Source organism: Geotrypetes seraphini, chromosome 17 (genome assembly GCF_902459505.1).
Source record: "Geotrypetes seraphini chromosome 17, aGeoSer1.1, whole genome shotgun sequence".
Taxonomy (NCBI): domain Eukaryota; kingdom Metazoa; phylum Chordata; class Amphibia; order Gymnophiona; family Dermophiidae; genus Geotrypetes; species Geotrypetes seraphini.
In genome coordinates this window covers 25,185,895-25,199,576 of record NC_047100.1, presented here as the reverse complement: position 1 = coordinate 25,199,576, position 13,682 = coordinate 25,185,895, and the positions used below count along the sequence as shown (strand labels likewise).

General features: G+C 43.5%; 1 protein-coding gene across 3 annotated transcripts in view; it reads left to right on the top strand.

Annotated features, from left to right (window-relative positions):
• EOGT (EGF domain specific O-linked N-acetylglucosamine transferase) overlaps nucleotides 1-13,682 on the top strand; it is a 77,747-nt gene that overhangs the window by 34,493 nt on the left and 29,572 nt on the right. For 2 of the 3 annotated variants that reach the window (XM_033926587.1, XM_033926589.1), the window contains 3 exons: nucleotides 11-130; nucleotides 3,089-3,191; nucleotides 12,613-13,665. In XM_033926587.1, the coding sequence (XP_033782478.1) occupies nucleotides 11-130; nucleotides 3,089-3,191; nucleotides 12,613-12,759 (370 nt within the window). In that variant the 3' untranslated portion in view covers nucleotides 12,760-13,665. Of the gene's footprint in view, nucleotides 1-10; nucleotides 131-3,088; nucleotides 3,192-12,612; nucleotides 13,666-13,682 lie in introns of those variants that run through there. The other variant, XM_033926588.1, reaches the window with a different exon arrangement.

Sequence of the window (13,682 nt, the reverse complement as noted above, 5' to 3'; positions counted from 1 at the left end):
TTACCCACAGAGAGCTTGGTTTTCTTGAGCAGCTGAGAATCACACACAATTCTGATATATTTATTGGGATGCATGGGGCGGGCCTCACACATCTCCTGTTTCTACCGGACTGGGCAGTGATTTTTGAATTGTAAGTCTTCAAATATTTTTAAAATCCGTTTGTTGCATTGTAACACAGGCTATAATCTCATCTATTTCATAGCTTCTCAGACTAGGGGGGTCAGGACCCATAATGAATTCACAGAACCCACATTTGGGGTTACACCTGGGTGGACTCTCCAAAGGGTCGTCATTTATTTTACATCTCCAGGGTGGATGGTGGGGGGCTGCCTTGCAATTTTATTCGGCCACCATCATGGGGCCATGGTGGTAAATAAATTGCTTAGCACTGGTTTAAAGGACATTAATCCCCATTCTGTAATCTTGCACACACATTTTCACGTTTAACCTATAAAATATGTGCATAGATTATAGAATAGTGCTATTCACATGTGTAAGGTAATTGGGAAATCGAGGGCTAATTGACGGCAATTACTGATAATTGGAATTAGAACAAAAGAGCTGCCATACTAGAACAGATCACAGATCCATCAAACCCAGTATCGTGTTTCCAGTGGTGGCCAGCCCAGATCACAAGTACCTTGTAAGATCTTAAAATAAAACAGATTTTATGCTGCTTATCCTAGGAATAAGCAGTGGATTTCCCTTCTATCTTATTGGTTTATAGACTTCTCTTTTAGGAAGTTTATCCAAACTCCTTTTTTTTAAACCCTGGTAAGCTAACTCCGTTCACTACATTCCTTGGCATGTAACTCCATTTTGTCACTATTCAAGGAACAGTGTAGTAAATCTACAGCATGTAATTGCAAGGGGCTGTGTACACGGGGGGGAGGGGGGGTCAGAAACATGCGGTTTATAAATTATTTAAACTTGCAGCTGCAACATTTTATGCTAGCCGTTGACATGGTAAGCAGCTGCAACTAAATCTTGGCATATAAATTCAGACTTACGTTCTGTAATGTCAATTCCCGATGTACAATTTGCACTCAGCATGCATAGTGTCTTAATTTTGGTAATACTTTCAGAGTTACCTTGGATTGTGTAGTAAGTTTCATAAAATGTTCAGTCGGGAAAATTCCTGGGTGTAATTTTAATTCCCTAGAAGTTTAATAACTGGCGGGGTGATTTCAACCTGGATGCGAAGTAATGATGGTTAAATTGCATGCTCTCATGGGGTTTTTACAACACTATATATTTTTGAGTGGCTTTGTCTGTGAGTTTTGTGGCTTTTTCTGGCAAGTGCTGTGCGCCTGGCTGTCGGCGACATTTAAGCAGAAATTGCTGGCGGAATTGAATCTGGTAACCCAGAGCTTCAGCTTCATGTGGGGTAGCGGCATTACCAGGGAAGAGAGCAAGGATTGAGTGCAAAAAAAAGAAATTTCATGTGAAAGTTTATTCTCCAGTCTTTAGTGCTATATTTTTTGTGTTATGCACTCACTCTCTGGTAATACTAAAAATATCGGGTTGGGACACTGAAATACGCTTTCTGCACTGCAGCCAAGGGAGCCCAATCTTTTTATTAAAAAAATTAAAAAAAGGTTCTGGTTCAGTCGGTGGCCTAGCAGAAAATTAGCACTGTGTGCACTCTTGGGAAGTGTCTCACCCTAACTTTTTAAGCCCTTTAGAGGCAAGAAATGAAAAACCAGTTTCAGCCAGCTCATGACTTGACGGGTGTTGATCTCTCGAATTCCACATGCCCTTGGGTGGCTTTTCCGCATTTCCTAACGCGACTCGGTGAAGCAAATTGCTGTGGAACGCGCTGACTCCAGCAATAAAAACTGCGCCCGATACTCGGTTAACGGTTTGGTATCGGTAAATGAGCAGTTTGCTTTACTACCACTAAGGGTCGAGGTGCCAAATAAGAGCTGCGCTCCTTTCTAACAGCTTCTTCCCTATGGAACGCACTCCCACCCGACATTTAGACTCGGAAAATCCCTGGACAAATTCAAGTCCAAATTTAAAAACCTTTTTATTTATGGATGCCTGCCTTACCCGAGAAAGGACCCTCTTCCCAGCTAACAAGACCAAGCACAGAAATAAATAAGAACTACTTTTCAGAAGCGACCCCGCCCCCCCCTCCCCTACTGTTCTTTCCATCCCTTCCTCTTCTATTTTTTTTTATCTTCTTGTATTTTGCACCTTCCTTCCCCCGGCTCCCTTTTGTCTCACATATTTTAACTATGAAAAGTCCCCCTCTTATTTTTCTTTATTTTATCCATACTTTTTTAAATTTAGTATTGTAAACCCTCTAGTTATACTTTGATTAGATGGTATATAAAATACAAAATAAACTTGGAAACTTGGCACACCTTTCTAACTTAATCCCTTGACGGTAGTGTCATCAGACTGCTGCTAGGGGGGGTCAGAGGTCTCCTTTTAATCCCAGGCACCAACAGGATAGGTCCCTGGACGCTTCTTTCGCCTGTTAGATACCACGAAACCCCCCAAGTAAGAATTAGAGAGGGAGGTTGGCAGACAGTAAGTGGTGATGTGACTGAGTGGGGGGGTAACATCTTCTCACCACCTGCTGCTTTCTTATTCTTGACTTGGTGCTTGCTATAGCCTAAACCAGGGGTGTCAAAGTCCCTCCTGGAGGCCCGCAATCCAGTCAGGTTTTCAGGATTTCCCCAATGCATATGCATGAGATCTATTTGCATGTACTGCTTTCATTGTATACTAATAAATCTGATACATATTCATTGGGGGGGAAATCCTGAAAACCCGACTGGATTGTGGCCCTCCAGGAGGGACTTTGACACCCCTGGCCTAAACTCACAGCTAGTCCTGAGTGTAGCAAATGTGAATCAAAGAGCTTGGGATTGCTACTTCCACTGGTTGTGCCTGTAAAAACCCGTGTATTTGCCGGCATCCTAGTTATTTTACAAAAGACTCTGCATTCGGCAAAGCCTTTTGTAAAATACAGGGGGAATTGAGCACGTCCACACCTTGATGTATTGGTTTCCCTTCTTGCCACTTTTTCTAACGTGGGCCTTTCACGAGCATGATTTTCGGAATATTCTCTCTCTAGGTATAACTGTGAAGACGGTTTCTGCTATTCCGATCTGGCTCGGCTGAGGGGCGTTCATTACATCACCTGGCAAAAAAGGAGCAAGGTTTTCCCTCAAGACAAGGTACAGGGCAGCCAGAGAATGCATTCTCTGACGTGTTATTTTGATCTTCCTTCTCCTTTCTTTTTATTTTTTTTTAACCATGTCGGTTGTTACTAAGGTAGGCTTAGGAGTGTGAAGGTGAAAAAGGAAAGGGATTATTTATTAAAATTGTTACTAATACCATAAATTCCATATTGTTTTATACCCCGCAAATGTCAACTGAGAATCATTGTAGCTTACATAAGATTAATAAGGTTAGCAACATAGACATTATGAAACATAGCAAAACTGTAATGAAAACAGATGCATTTTTAGCACCTTCGTACATTGAAGATAGAAGGAGGTCTGATGTAAGCAGGTCGGGAGGCGGTTCCAAATTTTGGGGCCTTGAAACTCGAAGGTGGTTTCGAAAAGTGATTTCCTCCAATGCAGCTGGTCCTGAATTAAACAGCTTTGTGGACCGTTGCTACTTATGGGTGAAGTTGGGCAGAGGTTTTAGCTCGGTCCTACTTGGTCCGTACAAAGGGCCCTATGGCGGTACAGGCCCGCCCGACACGCTTAATCAGGCCCAGGAGGTAGTAGTTGCGGGGCCTCAGTTCAGCCGAGAATCCTCAGGTGGATTTAAGTAATCCCAAGGCCTTAATTCACTCTTGGGCGCATCTTTGTATCGTAATGTCTCCTTAGACCTCAGTAAAGTTCGTCTTGAATGTAATGGCCACAAAATTCAATTGCAATGCCCTCCTTAGATTTTTGCAGTGATCTAAAGTGTTCTCCATTTCTCACTCTAAGTCTCCTTGAACCTTTCTAGTTATAGTGCGACGCACAAATTACAGATTAGATTAGATGGAGAGAGGAGGGACAATCAGCTGACTCCCTTCCTCCTCTCTCTGCTGGAATCGGAATGACCGGTGGGTTTTTTTTCCAGAGTTTTAAAGGGCTGCTTAATCAGGCTCAGGAGGATAAACATATACTCTCGGTTCCCTCTTTAAGAGCCATTAACACTCGGCGCGCTACTCACGGCTCCTCATATATGGAATTTTTTTGCCTGCACATTTGAAAGAAGAAACTAACCTAGATAGATTTAAAGGAAATCTTAAATGCTTTCTCTTTTTCAAGGCGTATTCGAACCTTAAAAGCTGCAAGGCCACTAAATTAGGTGTGTTTTTTTTTTTTTTAAACTTACTGTTATTCATTTTTATGTTCTCCTTTTCTTTACGCTTTGTAGCTCCTCCCACTCCCCTTATGTTCCTATCATCGCTTATTTGTCTGTGTTCTAGTGTTTTACTTACTGGTTTACGTTTCCATCAGTAAAAGCGTGTCGTTAGAAGAGATTCTTAGGAAAAATTTTTGCATTTCAGGCTAGTGCAATGCATTCATGTTGGAATATGATTATTCCCCGAGCTCAGTCTTATCTATTTAGAAAAATTCTTAGAACTTTATCTGTTTGATAAATATGTGATTTAATGGCCGTTTGGTATTTTCAGAGGAATTTTGATATGCTTATATAAGTAATTCATGGTTTGTGCAGTTTTTTTCTTGCTGTAAACCACCTTGAACTAATGGTTTGGCGGTATATAAGAATAAATTATTATTATTAATCCCCCATAATACACTGTTGCTCCCTTTTTTTAAAAAAAAAAATTTGTACATCGCATTGAACTTATGATAATGTGTTTCGGCTTTAACACATCTTTATTGTGGAATCAAAATTTTATTGAACTTGATCGCCTACCTGTCCCCAAAGAGGCAATGGGAGTAGGGTATACAGTGGTGCCTCACACAACGAACTTAATCCGTTCCAGGAGCAAGTTTGTTATGTGAAACGTTCGTTGTGTGAAACGCGTTTTCCCATAAGAATACATTTAAAACACAATAATTCGTTCTGCAGCCCTGTTTTCCCATAAGAATACATTCAAAACACAATAATTCGTTCTGCAGCCCTACATTTCCCTCCCTCCACCTCACCTTGTATGCGGAGTCTGCCGGCCCTCTCCCTCACCCAGCCGCACGCTTCCAGAAAGCTGTGCACGCGCAGCTGCTGGAGTTGGTCAATGTTCTACTCTCCTGCAACTTCCGGTTTCCGGTTGCGTCAGAGGAGAAGATTGAGCAACAGAGCATGCGCGCGTGCGCTGCTCCCTGAAAGCGTGCGGCTGGCCGAGAAAGAGGGCCGGAGAACTCGGCATCCAGGGTAAGGTGGAGGGAGATGATGGAACAGTATTTCATGGTACAGTATTACTATTTGTTAAAAAGGAAATAATCTTTTGATGTTTTCTGGATTTTTTTTCGTTAGCTTAAGAACATAAGAACATAAGAAGTTGCCTCCACTGGGTCAGACCGAGGTCCATCTCGCCCAGCGGTCCGCTCCCGCGGCGGCCCATCAGGTCCGTGACCTGTGAAGTGGTTTCTGCCTATTTCTATAAACTACCTCTAGTTATATCTGTACCCCTCTATCTCCTTATCCTCCAGGAACCTATCCAAACCCTCCTTGAACCCCTGTACAGAGTTCTGGCCTATCACATTCTCTGGAAGCGCGTTCCATGTGTCCACCACCCTCTGGGTAAAAAAGAACTTCCTAGCATTTGTTTTAAACCTGTCCCCTTTCAGTTTCTCTGAGTGACCCCTAGTGCTTGTGGCTCCCCACAGTTTGAAAAATCTGTCCTTATTCACTTTCTCTATGCCCTTAAGGATTTTGAAGGTTTCTATCATGTCCCCTCTAAGTCTCCTCTTCTCCAGGGAGAACAGCCCCAGCATTTTTAACCTGTCAGCGTATGAAAAATTTTCCATACCATTTATTAGTTTAGTCGCCCTCCTCTGCACTCCCTCGAGTATCGCCATGTCCTTCTTGAGGTACGGTGACCAGTATTGAACACAGTACTCCAGGTGCGGGCGCACCATTGCGCGATACAGCGGCATGATGACTTCCTTCGTCCTGGTTGTAATACCTTTTTTGATGATGCCCAGCATTCTGTTTGGTTTCAGTGATGTGTCGACCATCACCCCCAGGTCCCTTTCAAGGTTACTCACCCCTAGCAGTGTTCCCCCCATTTTGTAGCTGAACATCGGGTTCTTTTTCCCTACATGCATGACCTTGCATTTTTCTACGTTAAAACTCATTTGCCACTTTTTTGCCCAGTCTTCCAGTTTCGTTAGGTCCCTTTGCAGGTCTTCACAGTCTTCCGTGTTTCTAACCCTGCTGCAGAGTTTGGTGTCATCAGCAAATTTGATAACCTCACATTTTGTCCCTGCCTCCAGATCATTAATAAATATGTTGAACAGTAGAGGTCCCAGCACTGACCCCTGTGGAACTCCGCTCGTGACCCATTGCCAGTCAGAGTATTGGCCTTTTACTCCAACCCTCTGCTTCCTGCCAGCCAACCAGTGTTTGATCCATCGGTAGATATCCCCTTGCACCCCGTGGTACCACAGCTTTTTAAGTAGCCGTTCATGAGGTACCTTGTCGAAGGCTTTTTGGAAGTCAAGGTAAATGATGTCTATGGATTCCCCCTTATCCATCTGGCTGTTTATTCCCTCAAAGAAGTACAGCAAGTTCGTGAGGCATGACCTTCCCTTGCAGAAGCCATGTTGGCTCGCCTTCAGTTGTCCATGGTTTTCTATGTATTTGCATATTGTGTCCTTTACCATTGCTTCCATCATCTTTCCTGGAACCGAGGTCAAGCTCACAGGCCTGTAGTTTCCCGGGTTACCCCTTGATCCCTTCTTAAAGATGGGCGTGACATTTGCTATTTTCCAGTCCTCTGGGATCTCCCCTGTTTTTAGGGAGAGGTTACATATTTGGCGAAGTGTCTCTGCTATTTCGTTTCTCAGTTCTTTTAGTACCCTTGGGTGGATGCCGTCCGGGCCTGGTGATTTGTCGCTCTTTAGTCTGTCTATCTGTCTGAGGACATCCTCTTTGCTCACCTCTAGTTTTACCAACCTTTCATCTTGTTCTCCGTTTATAATCTCCTCGGGTTCCGGAATATTGGTTGTGTCCTCTCTGGTGAAGACTGACGAGAAGAATTTGTTTAACCTGTCAGCTATCTCTTTTTCCTCCTGTATCGCTCCTTTCCTGTCTCCGTCATCCAGTGGTCCCACTTCCTCTCTGGCTGGTTGTCTCCCTTTCACATACCTGAAGAAGGGTTTGAAGTTTCTTGCTTCTCCTGCCAGTCTTTCCTCATATTCTCTCTTTGCTTTCCTGACCTCTCGATGACATTCTTTCTGGTGTCTTTTGTGCTCTTCCTGGTTTTCCCTTGTTGGTTCCTTTTTCCATTTCTTGAAGGATGATTTCTTGTCGCTTATAGCCTTTTTAACTGCAGTTGTTATCCATGCTGGGATTTTAGTTTGATTTTTTTTGCACCCTTTCCTAAACTTTGGGACGTACAGGTCTTGTGCCTCGAGTACTGTGCATTTAAGCAGTGTCCAGGCTTCCTTTACGGTGTTCACCTTCCCTGAGCTGTTGCTGAGCTTTTTTCCTACCATTTTCCTCATGTCCTTGTAGTTTCCTTTTCTGAAGTTGAGTGCTGTCGTTGTGGTTCTTTTCACCTTGGTTGTTCCCATGTTTAATTTGTACTGGATCATGTTGTGATCGCTATTCCCTAACGGTGCTAGTACCACCACTTCCTTTGCGGGTCCCTCTAGCCCGTTGAGGATTAGGTCTAGAGTGGCATCCCCTCTCGTTGGTTCCGTGACCAGCTGCTCCATGAAACAGTCCCTTATTGCCTCTAGGAATTTAGTTTCTCTCGTGCAGTTTGAGTGCCCAATGTCCCAGTCTATTCCCGGATAGTTGAAGTCAAGTTCAAGTTTCAAGTTTATTTGGATTTGATTAATCGCTTTATCTTAATTCAAAGCGATGTACAACTCAAAAATTACAAGTTAAAAGTAATACAGATTAAGAGTGTGGACAAAACAGACAAAACATTTTTGACAATACCAGAAACAATTACGGTAAGGGAGGGATAGAAGTTACATTTTCATAAAAAGGTGGGTAAAACATTTAGGGAAAGTACATAAGGGAAGGAAGAGAGCATAATCTTGAAGTTATTTTATAGAAAAATTATTGTTGACTGACAAAGGCGTCAATAAATAAAAAAGATTTCAGGTTACTTTTAAATTTTCCTAGGTTAGATTCTTGTCTTAAATAATAAGGTAAAGAATTCCAGGTTTGGGGTGCGGTAACAGAGAAAATATATTGACGTCGTGTGTTTATAATTTTGAGAGATGGAATTGTTAACAGATGTTGATCAGTGGATCTAAGAGTCCTATTTGTTATGTAAGGGATTAGAAGATTATAGATAAAGGCCGGAGTTTTAAAAGATAAGGATTTGAAAGTAAGAAGACTAAGTTTGTAGATGATTCTATGAGCAACAGGAAGCCAATGAGCTTCCTTGAGAAGAGGAGTTACGTGATCAAATTTTTTTGCTTTGAAAATGAGCTTAACAGCGGTATTTTGTATAATTTGTAAGCGTTTAATTTCCTTTTGGGCTATGCCTTTGAACAAAGCGTTACATAACCACCACTTTTTCACTTTTGCACACCTGTCTCAGTTCGGCCTCCAGGTCCAGGTCGTTTGTTTCTGGTTGTCCTGGTGGGCGATAGTACAGTCCCAATTTGATGTCAGCTCCTTCCCCTCCTGTCAGCTTAACCCATAGTGACTCCAGACTGTCTGCCCTTATTGTTGTTTCAATTCTGGATGAAGCAATGGAGTCCTTTATATACAGTGCTATTCCTCCCCCCTTCTTGTGTGCCCTGTCCTTCCTGTAGAGTTTGTACCCTGGCAGGGCCACATCCCATTTGTTGTCCTCTGTCCACCATGTTTCTGTGATTCCTATTATGTCTATGTCCTTATTTCTGGCTATAACTTCTAGCTCCCCCATTTTAGTTCTTAGGCTTCTAGCATTTGTATATAGGCAATTTAAGTCCCAGTTTGTTACCTTTTCTTTTGGATCTACTCTTGATTTGTTGCTCCTGCTGGTCTCCTCGCGTGTTGTCTCCTGCGGTGTGTCTATTTCGTCCTCTGCCCGCTTCTTTGTTCTTTGATAGCCCTCTGGTTCCGGCTGTTTCCTCCTTGTTTTGCTCTTTAGCTCTAAATGCCCCTCGGTTCCCTGTGCTGCATCTTTGGGTTTGTGTCCATGTGGTGTCCATTTTGTCTCTAGTCCATTGTTGCCAGTTCCTGTAAATGGGTCAGGTCTCGTAAGATAGGACCAGAGAATCGGGTCTGGGTAAAACCAGGATTTGCAGGATCTCCAGGATCCTCATGGACTTGTATTGAGATCCTGGTAATATTGCAGGATTTCACGAATTTTCCAGGACCCTGGTCCACCTTAACAGCAGACCTCCTCTTTTTTTGATTGCCACAGCTGCTGCTCTGCATTTACTGGAGTCCCCTACACGCCGTCTTCTCCTTCTCTGCATGGGTGCTGCTGTTCCCGGCTTCGGCGAGAGTAGTTCCGCCCCCCCCCGGGCCCCTCGGGCGACTTCGTTGTGTGAAACGAAGTTCGTTGTGGGGAGCAGTGTTCCCTCTAAGCGGGCGGGTGTTGTGAGCAAACTTTTTTCACTGTGAGCTAAAAATATCGGGCGCCAGCAAGTTATGAGCCAAATAAATATGTTGTCAAGGCATCAGGCCAGCTTAAGTTCCAGGCCAGTTATGGAACTGAATTTAAGATTTGTAGGTTCATGGGGACATACTCTAGTCCGTATAGTGTAACAGGAAAATTTACAAAGGGAAACTCTCTAAGGCAGTGTTCTTCAACCTTTTTACACCTATGGACCGGCGGAAATAAAATAATTATTTCGTGGACCGGCAAACTACTAAGACTGAAATTTTTTTTTAAAAACCATCGCCGCCCCGTCCCCGCAAGCTCGGTCCCAAAAACCATCTGATCCCATCCGCACAAGCCTCAAATAGTTATAATTTTATATTGAACATATTTTATTAAAGTATAAAAAGAAACAATATTCTATACAATTGTCATTTTATAAATACAAATAATACAGGGCAAAATCAACAAAACCCCTGTCTCCCCTCCCCTTCACATATATCCCCTCTACTATCAAGAAAACTGAATAAGCCAAATTATTACAGAATGCTACACAAATATCAAGTAACAGAATATCACAGTCACACATGACAGGAATGGTGTTAGGGGAGTGGAACTAGGGCAACTGCCCCCTGGTCAGAGAGAGCCCTAAGCCAGCTGGAAGCTAAAGAAGCACTGCCATCTCTCCTCCTGCCCCCCCCCCCACCCCCCAATTTGGTCTAGCATCCATCATCTTCCTTCTGTTCCCCTCATGGTCTGGCATCTCTATCCTTCCCTCCCCCCTGTGGTTTTTAGCATATCTCTCTTCTCATTTCCTCCACTCAGATCTGATCATTCTCTACTCTCTCTTCCCTTTTCTTCTCTGGTCTTCCTTCTCTATTTTCTGCCTCCATCTAAATTAAATTCTTTCTTACTATTTAGTCCCGTTTCCCTCTTTTCACTGTGTCTACACACAGCTTGTCACCCCTTTCCCTCACCCCTCCATTATCTTACTATTTTCTTCCCCCTTTATTTATCTCCTCCTTCCATCCAGTATGTGTTCTTTCCCCACTTCCATTCAGCATCTGCTCTCCCCTCTCAACTGACATCCATCTGCCTTCTGCTCTCTCTCCCTTCTTCTCACTTCCATCATCTGTCCCCTTCTCTCTCTCTCTCATCTCCTCCATTCCATCATCTGCCCCTTCTCTCTCTCTCTCTCTCCCCCCCCCCCAACTTCCATCATCTGCCCCCCTTCCCCTCACCTTTGTGGGTCACTTTCTTTCCCCTGAGGGTGGCTCATGTCACAGGGGAAGCTTTGGCCGAGCAGAACCGCTTGATTGACAGTGGAACTTACTTGATTGATGTCGATGCTGGGGCCCGTTGCCGTTTGAAGGAAAAAAAAAAAGGTGGAAAAAAGGAACCTGTAAAGGCGAGAGGAAGGGAAACCTCCAGGACAGCTGCTTTTTGCCCTCCTTCAGCGGCCCAAGAGTTCAGACCAGCAGCGGCAGCTCTGTATGCTTTTAACTTCGGCACAGAGCTGCCCCTAATCAATAGTTTAGCGCGGTTTCATGAGGCAGCCTCGGGGCCTTTGATAGCCGGCCCGCTTCGATGATGCGATGTGGGCCGGCCTAGCAAAGGCCCCGAGGCTGCCTTATGAAACCGCGCTAAACTATTGATTAGGGGCAGCTCTGTGCCGAAGTTAAAAGCATACACAGCTGCCGCTGCTGGTCTGGAGGTGCGGAGACAAGGCAGGAGGCAAACGCGGTGGAAGGCAGGAGTCCCGGCGAAGGCAGGAGTCCCGGCACAGCGACTGCAACAGGAAGTTGCAAGTCAGCTGACGCCGGCCTTTCGTTGCGGCGGGGACCGAATCCTTCGCGGACCGGCAAGATTTTGTTTGCGGACCGGCACCGGTCCGCCGGTTGAAGAACTGTGCTCTACACTGTGTGCGCTGTGACGAGAAACTTGTGCGCTGCGAGGTAATATTTTGTGCGCAAGCGCACGCCAGCGCAGCTTAGCGGGAACACTGGTGGGGAGCACGACAAAAAGTTCGTTGTGCGCAGCGTTCGCTGTGCGAGGCGTCCGTTATGCGAGGCACCACTGTATTCTGCTCTTTTCACTGGTTTTCAGCATTATATCTGCTTAATTTCTCTTCTCCCTGTTTCTTACTTAAAAAAAACCAAAACCCAAAAAAGCACAAAAAAAATAAATGTTTTATTTTGTTTGGCATTAATATTGCGTTCTCCCTGCTGATTGATAATAATAGCTAATAATAAGAATAGCTTTACTTATATCCTGTCATACCTTTTCAGTTCAAGACAGTGTGCAAGAGGTGCTGTGAGAGGGGGACAGGTTCCCTCCCCCCTACTCTCTTGCAAAAAAATTATTCACTTAGGAAAAAACAGAAAAGTTCTGGGGACTCACGCTGGTAATTTGCTCAGCCATACTTTCCTTGCCTTTGATTTGGCTATCCTAATACTGGATGATCCTCTCTAAATTCAGCTAGCAAATGAAATGGTTCCTCGCTTCCGGAAGGATCAGTTTCGAAGTCTGATTTTTGCTGGGACTGTTAAGTTTCTTCCTGGATGATTCCTCTCTTGCACAGCTTTTGTATAACATATTTCATCCTATGCTGACCATTCTGCACGAAGGACCCTGCTTATATATTAATAGATGGGGGGGAGGAAGTGAAGTTTAAATTAATTGGCCATTAGCCTAACCTGCCAATAAGTCTTCTATTAGAATTGGAACCAGCTGTTTCTGTGGCAGGGCAAAATCAATAGATATGCAAGGCCTAAATTGAAATAGCTTGTCCCTTGAGAGAGACCGCTTTCATTTGTTTATTTCTAGATGAGAAGGAAAAAAAAATCACCTTGCTTGCTTTTAACAAAGCTATTTTGTGTATCTTTTTTTTTTTTTTTCTCCTCCTCCAGGGTCATCATCCTACACTTGGAGAACACGCCAAGTTCACTAATTATTCTTTTGATGTGGAAGAGTTTGTCCGTCTAGTTCTTTTGGCTGCAAATCATGTGTCGAACCATTCCAAGTGGCCATTTAAAAGAAAACACGACGAGCTATGAGCAGGGAACTGAATTTTTTTTTATTAATCTGTTGCTAAAAGCCCCTTCCTGATGCTAATCAACAGCAGTCATTACTGCCACCTCCTTTTGGATCCTAGCGATAAGCTCTGCAAGGATTTCCCCAGTAGAACTTCTACGAATCTCGTGTCTTCACATGTTAATATTTAATTGCACCACTGTAAGCATTGGCCAAAGACAGATAATTACGTAGTTCAGGCCGAAAGAAGCCTAGCCTACTTCAGATTTGCCTCGCGGTTATTTCCACCTGTGTAAATACCAAGACCAAGACCCACTGTGTAGCTGTATTCCATTATTTAGCAATGAATGTAATCCCTTCCTTCACCCTCGACTATGGCAGCTGATTCAGAGCTGATAGCCAGTTCACTTTTAATTAAGTGTATTGCTACCCTAACCCAGGTGATGACATGTGTGAGGTTTTTACATCTCAGAGAGGCAGCATCTGAACTTAAAAGAAGGGTCTTATGGTTTTTGAATGTTTTATGTGGATTAAATTTTATGTTGATCCAAGAGAAAATCTTAAAATACAGTCTACAGGACCAAGAGGATTGTTTGAACTGCACACTACAGCTGGGTGTGCCATTTTGAAAAAAAAAAAATCAGGTTCTGTATTTCATTTCATCTGCTATATTCATTTTTTTTTTTTCCATTTCATTAAAACACATGCTAAAATGCAGGGACATCTACTAAAACAAATGTGATTTTTCTGCTTTAAATCGATGACCCATCCCTATACGGTTGATATAGCTACAACAACCAAGGTCGTGCATTAGGTTCCTTTAGCATGTTGGAAAAAATGGAGCGGCATTTAAAAAAAAAAAATTTTGCTGCACAGAGCCTCAATTTTATAACCTAAAAGCTAGTTTTTCCAGACTTGATTTTATCACGGATCGGACCCAATCTTT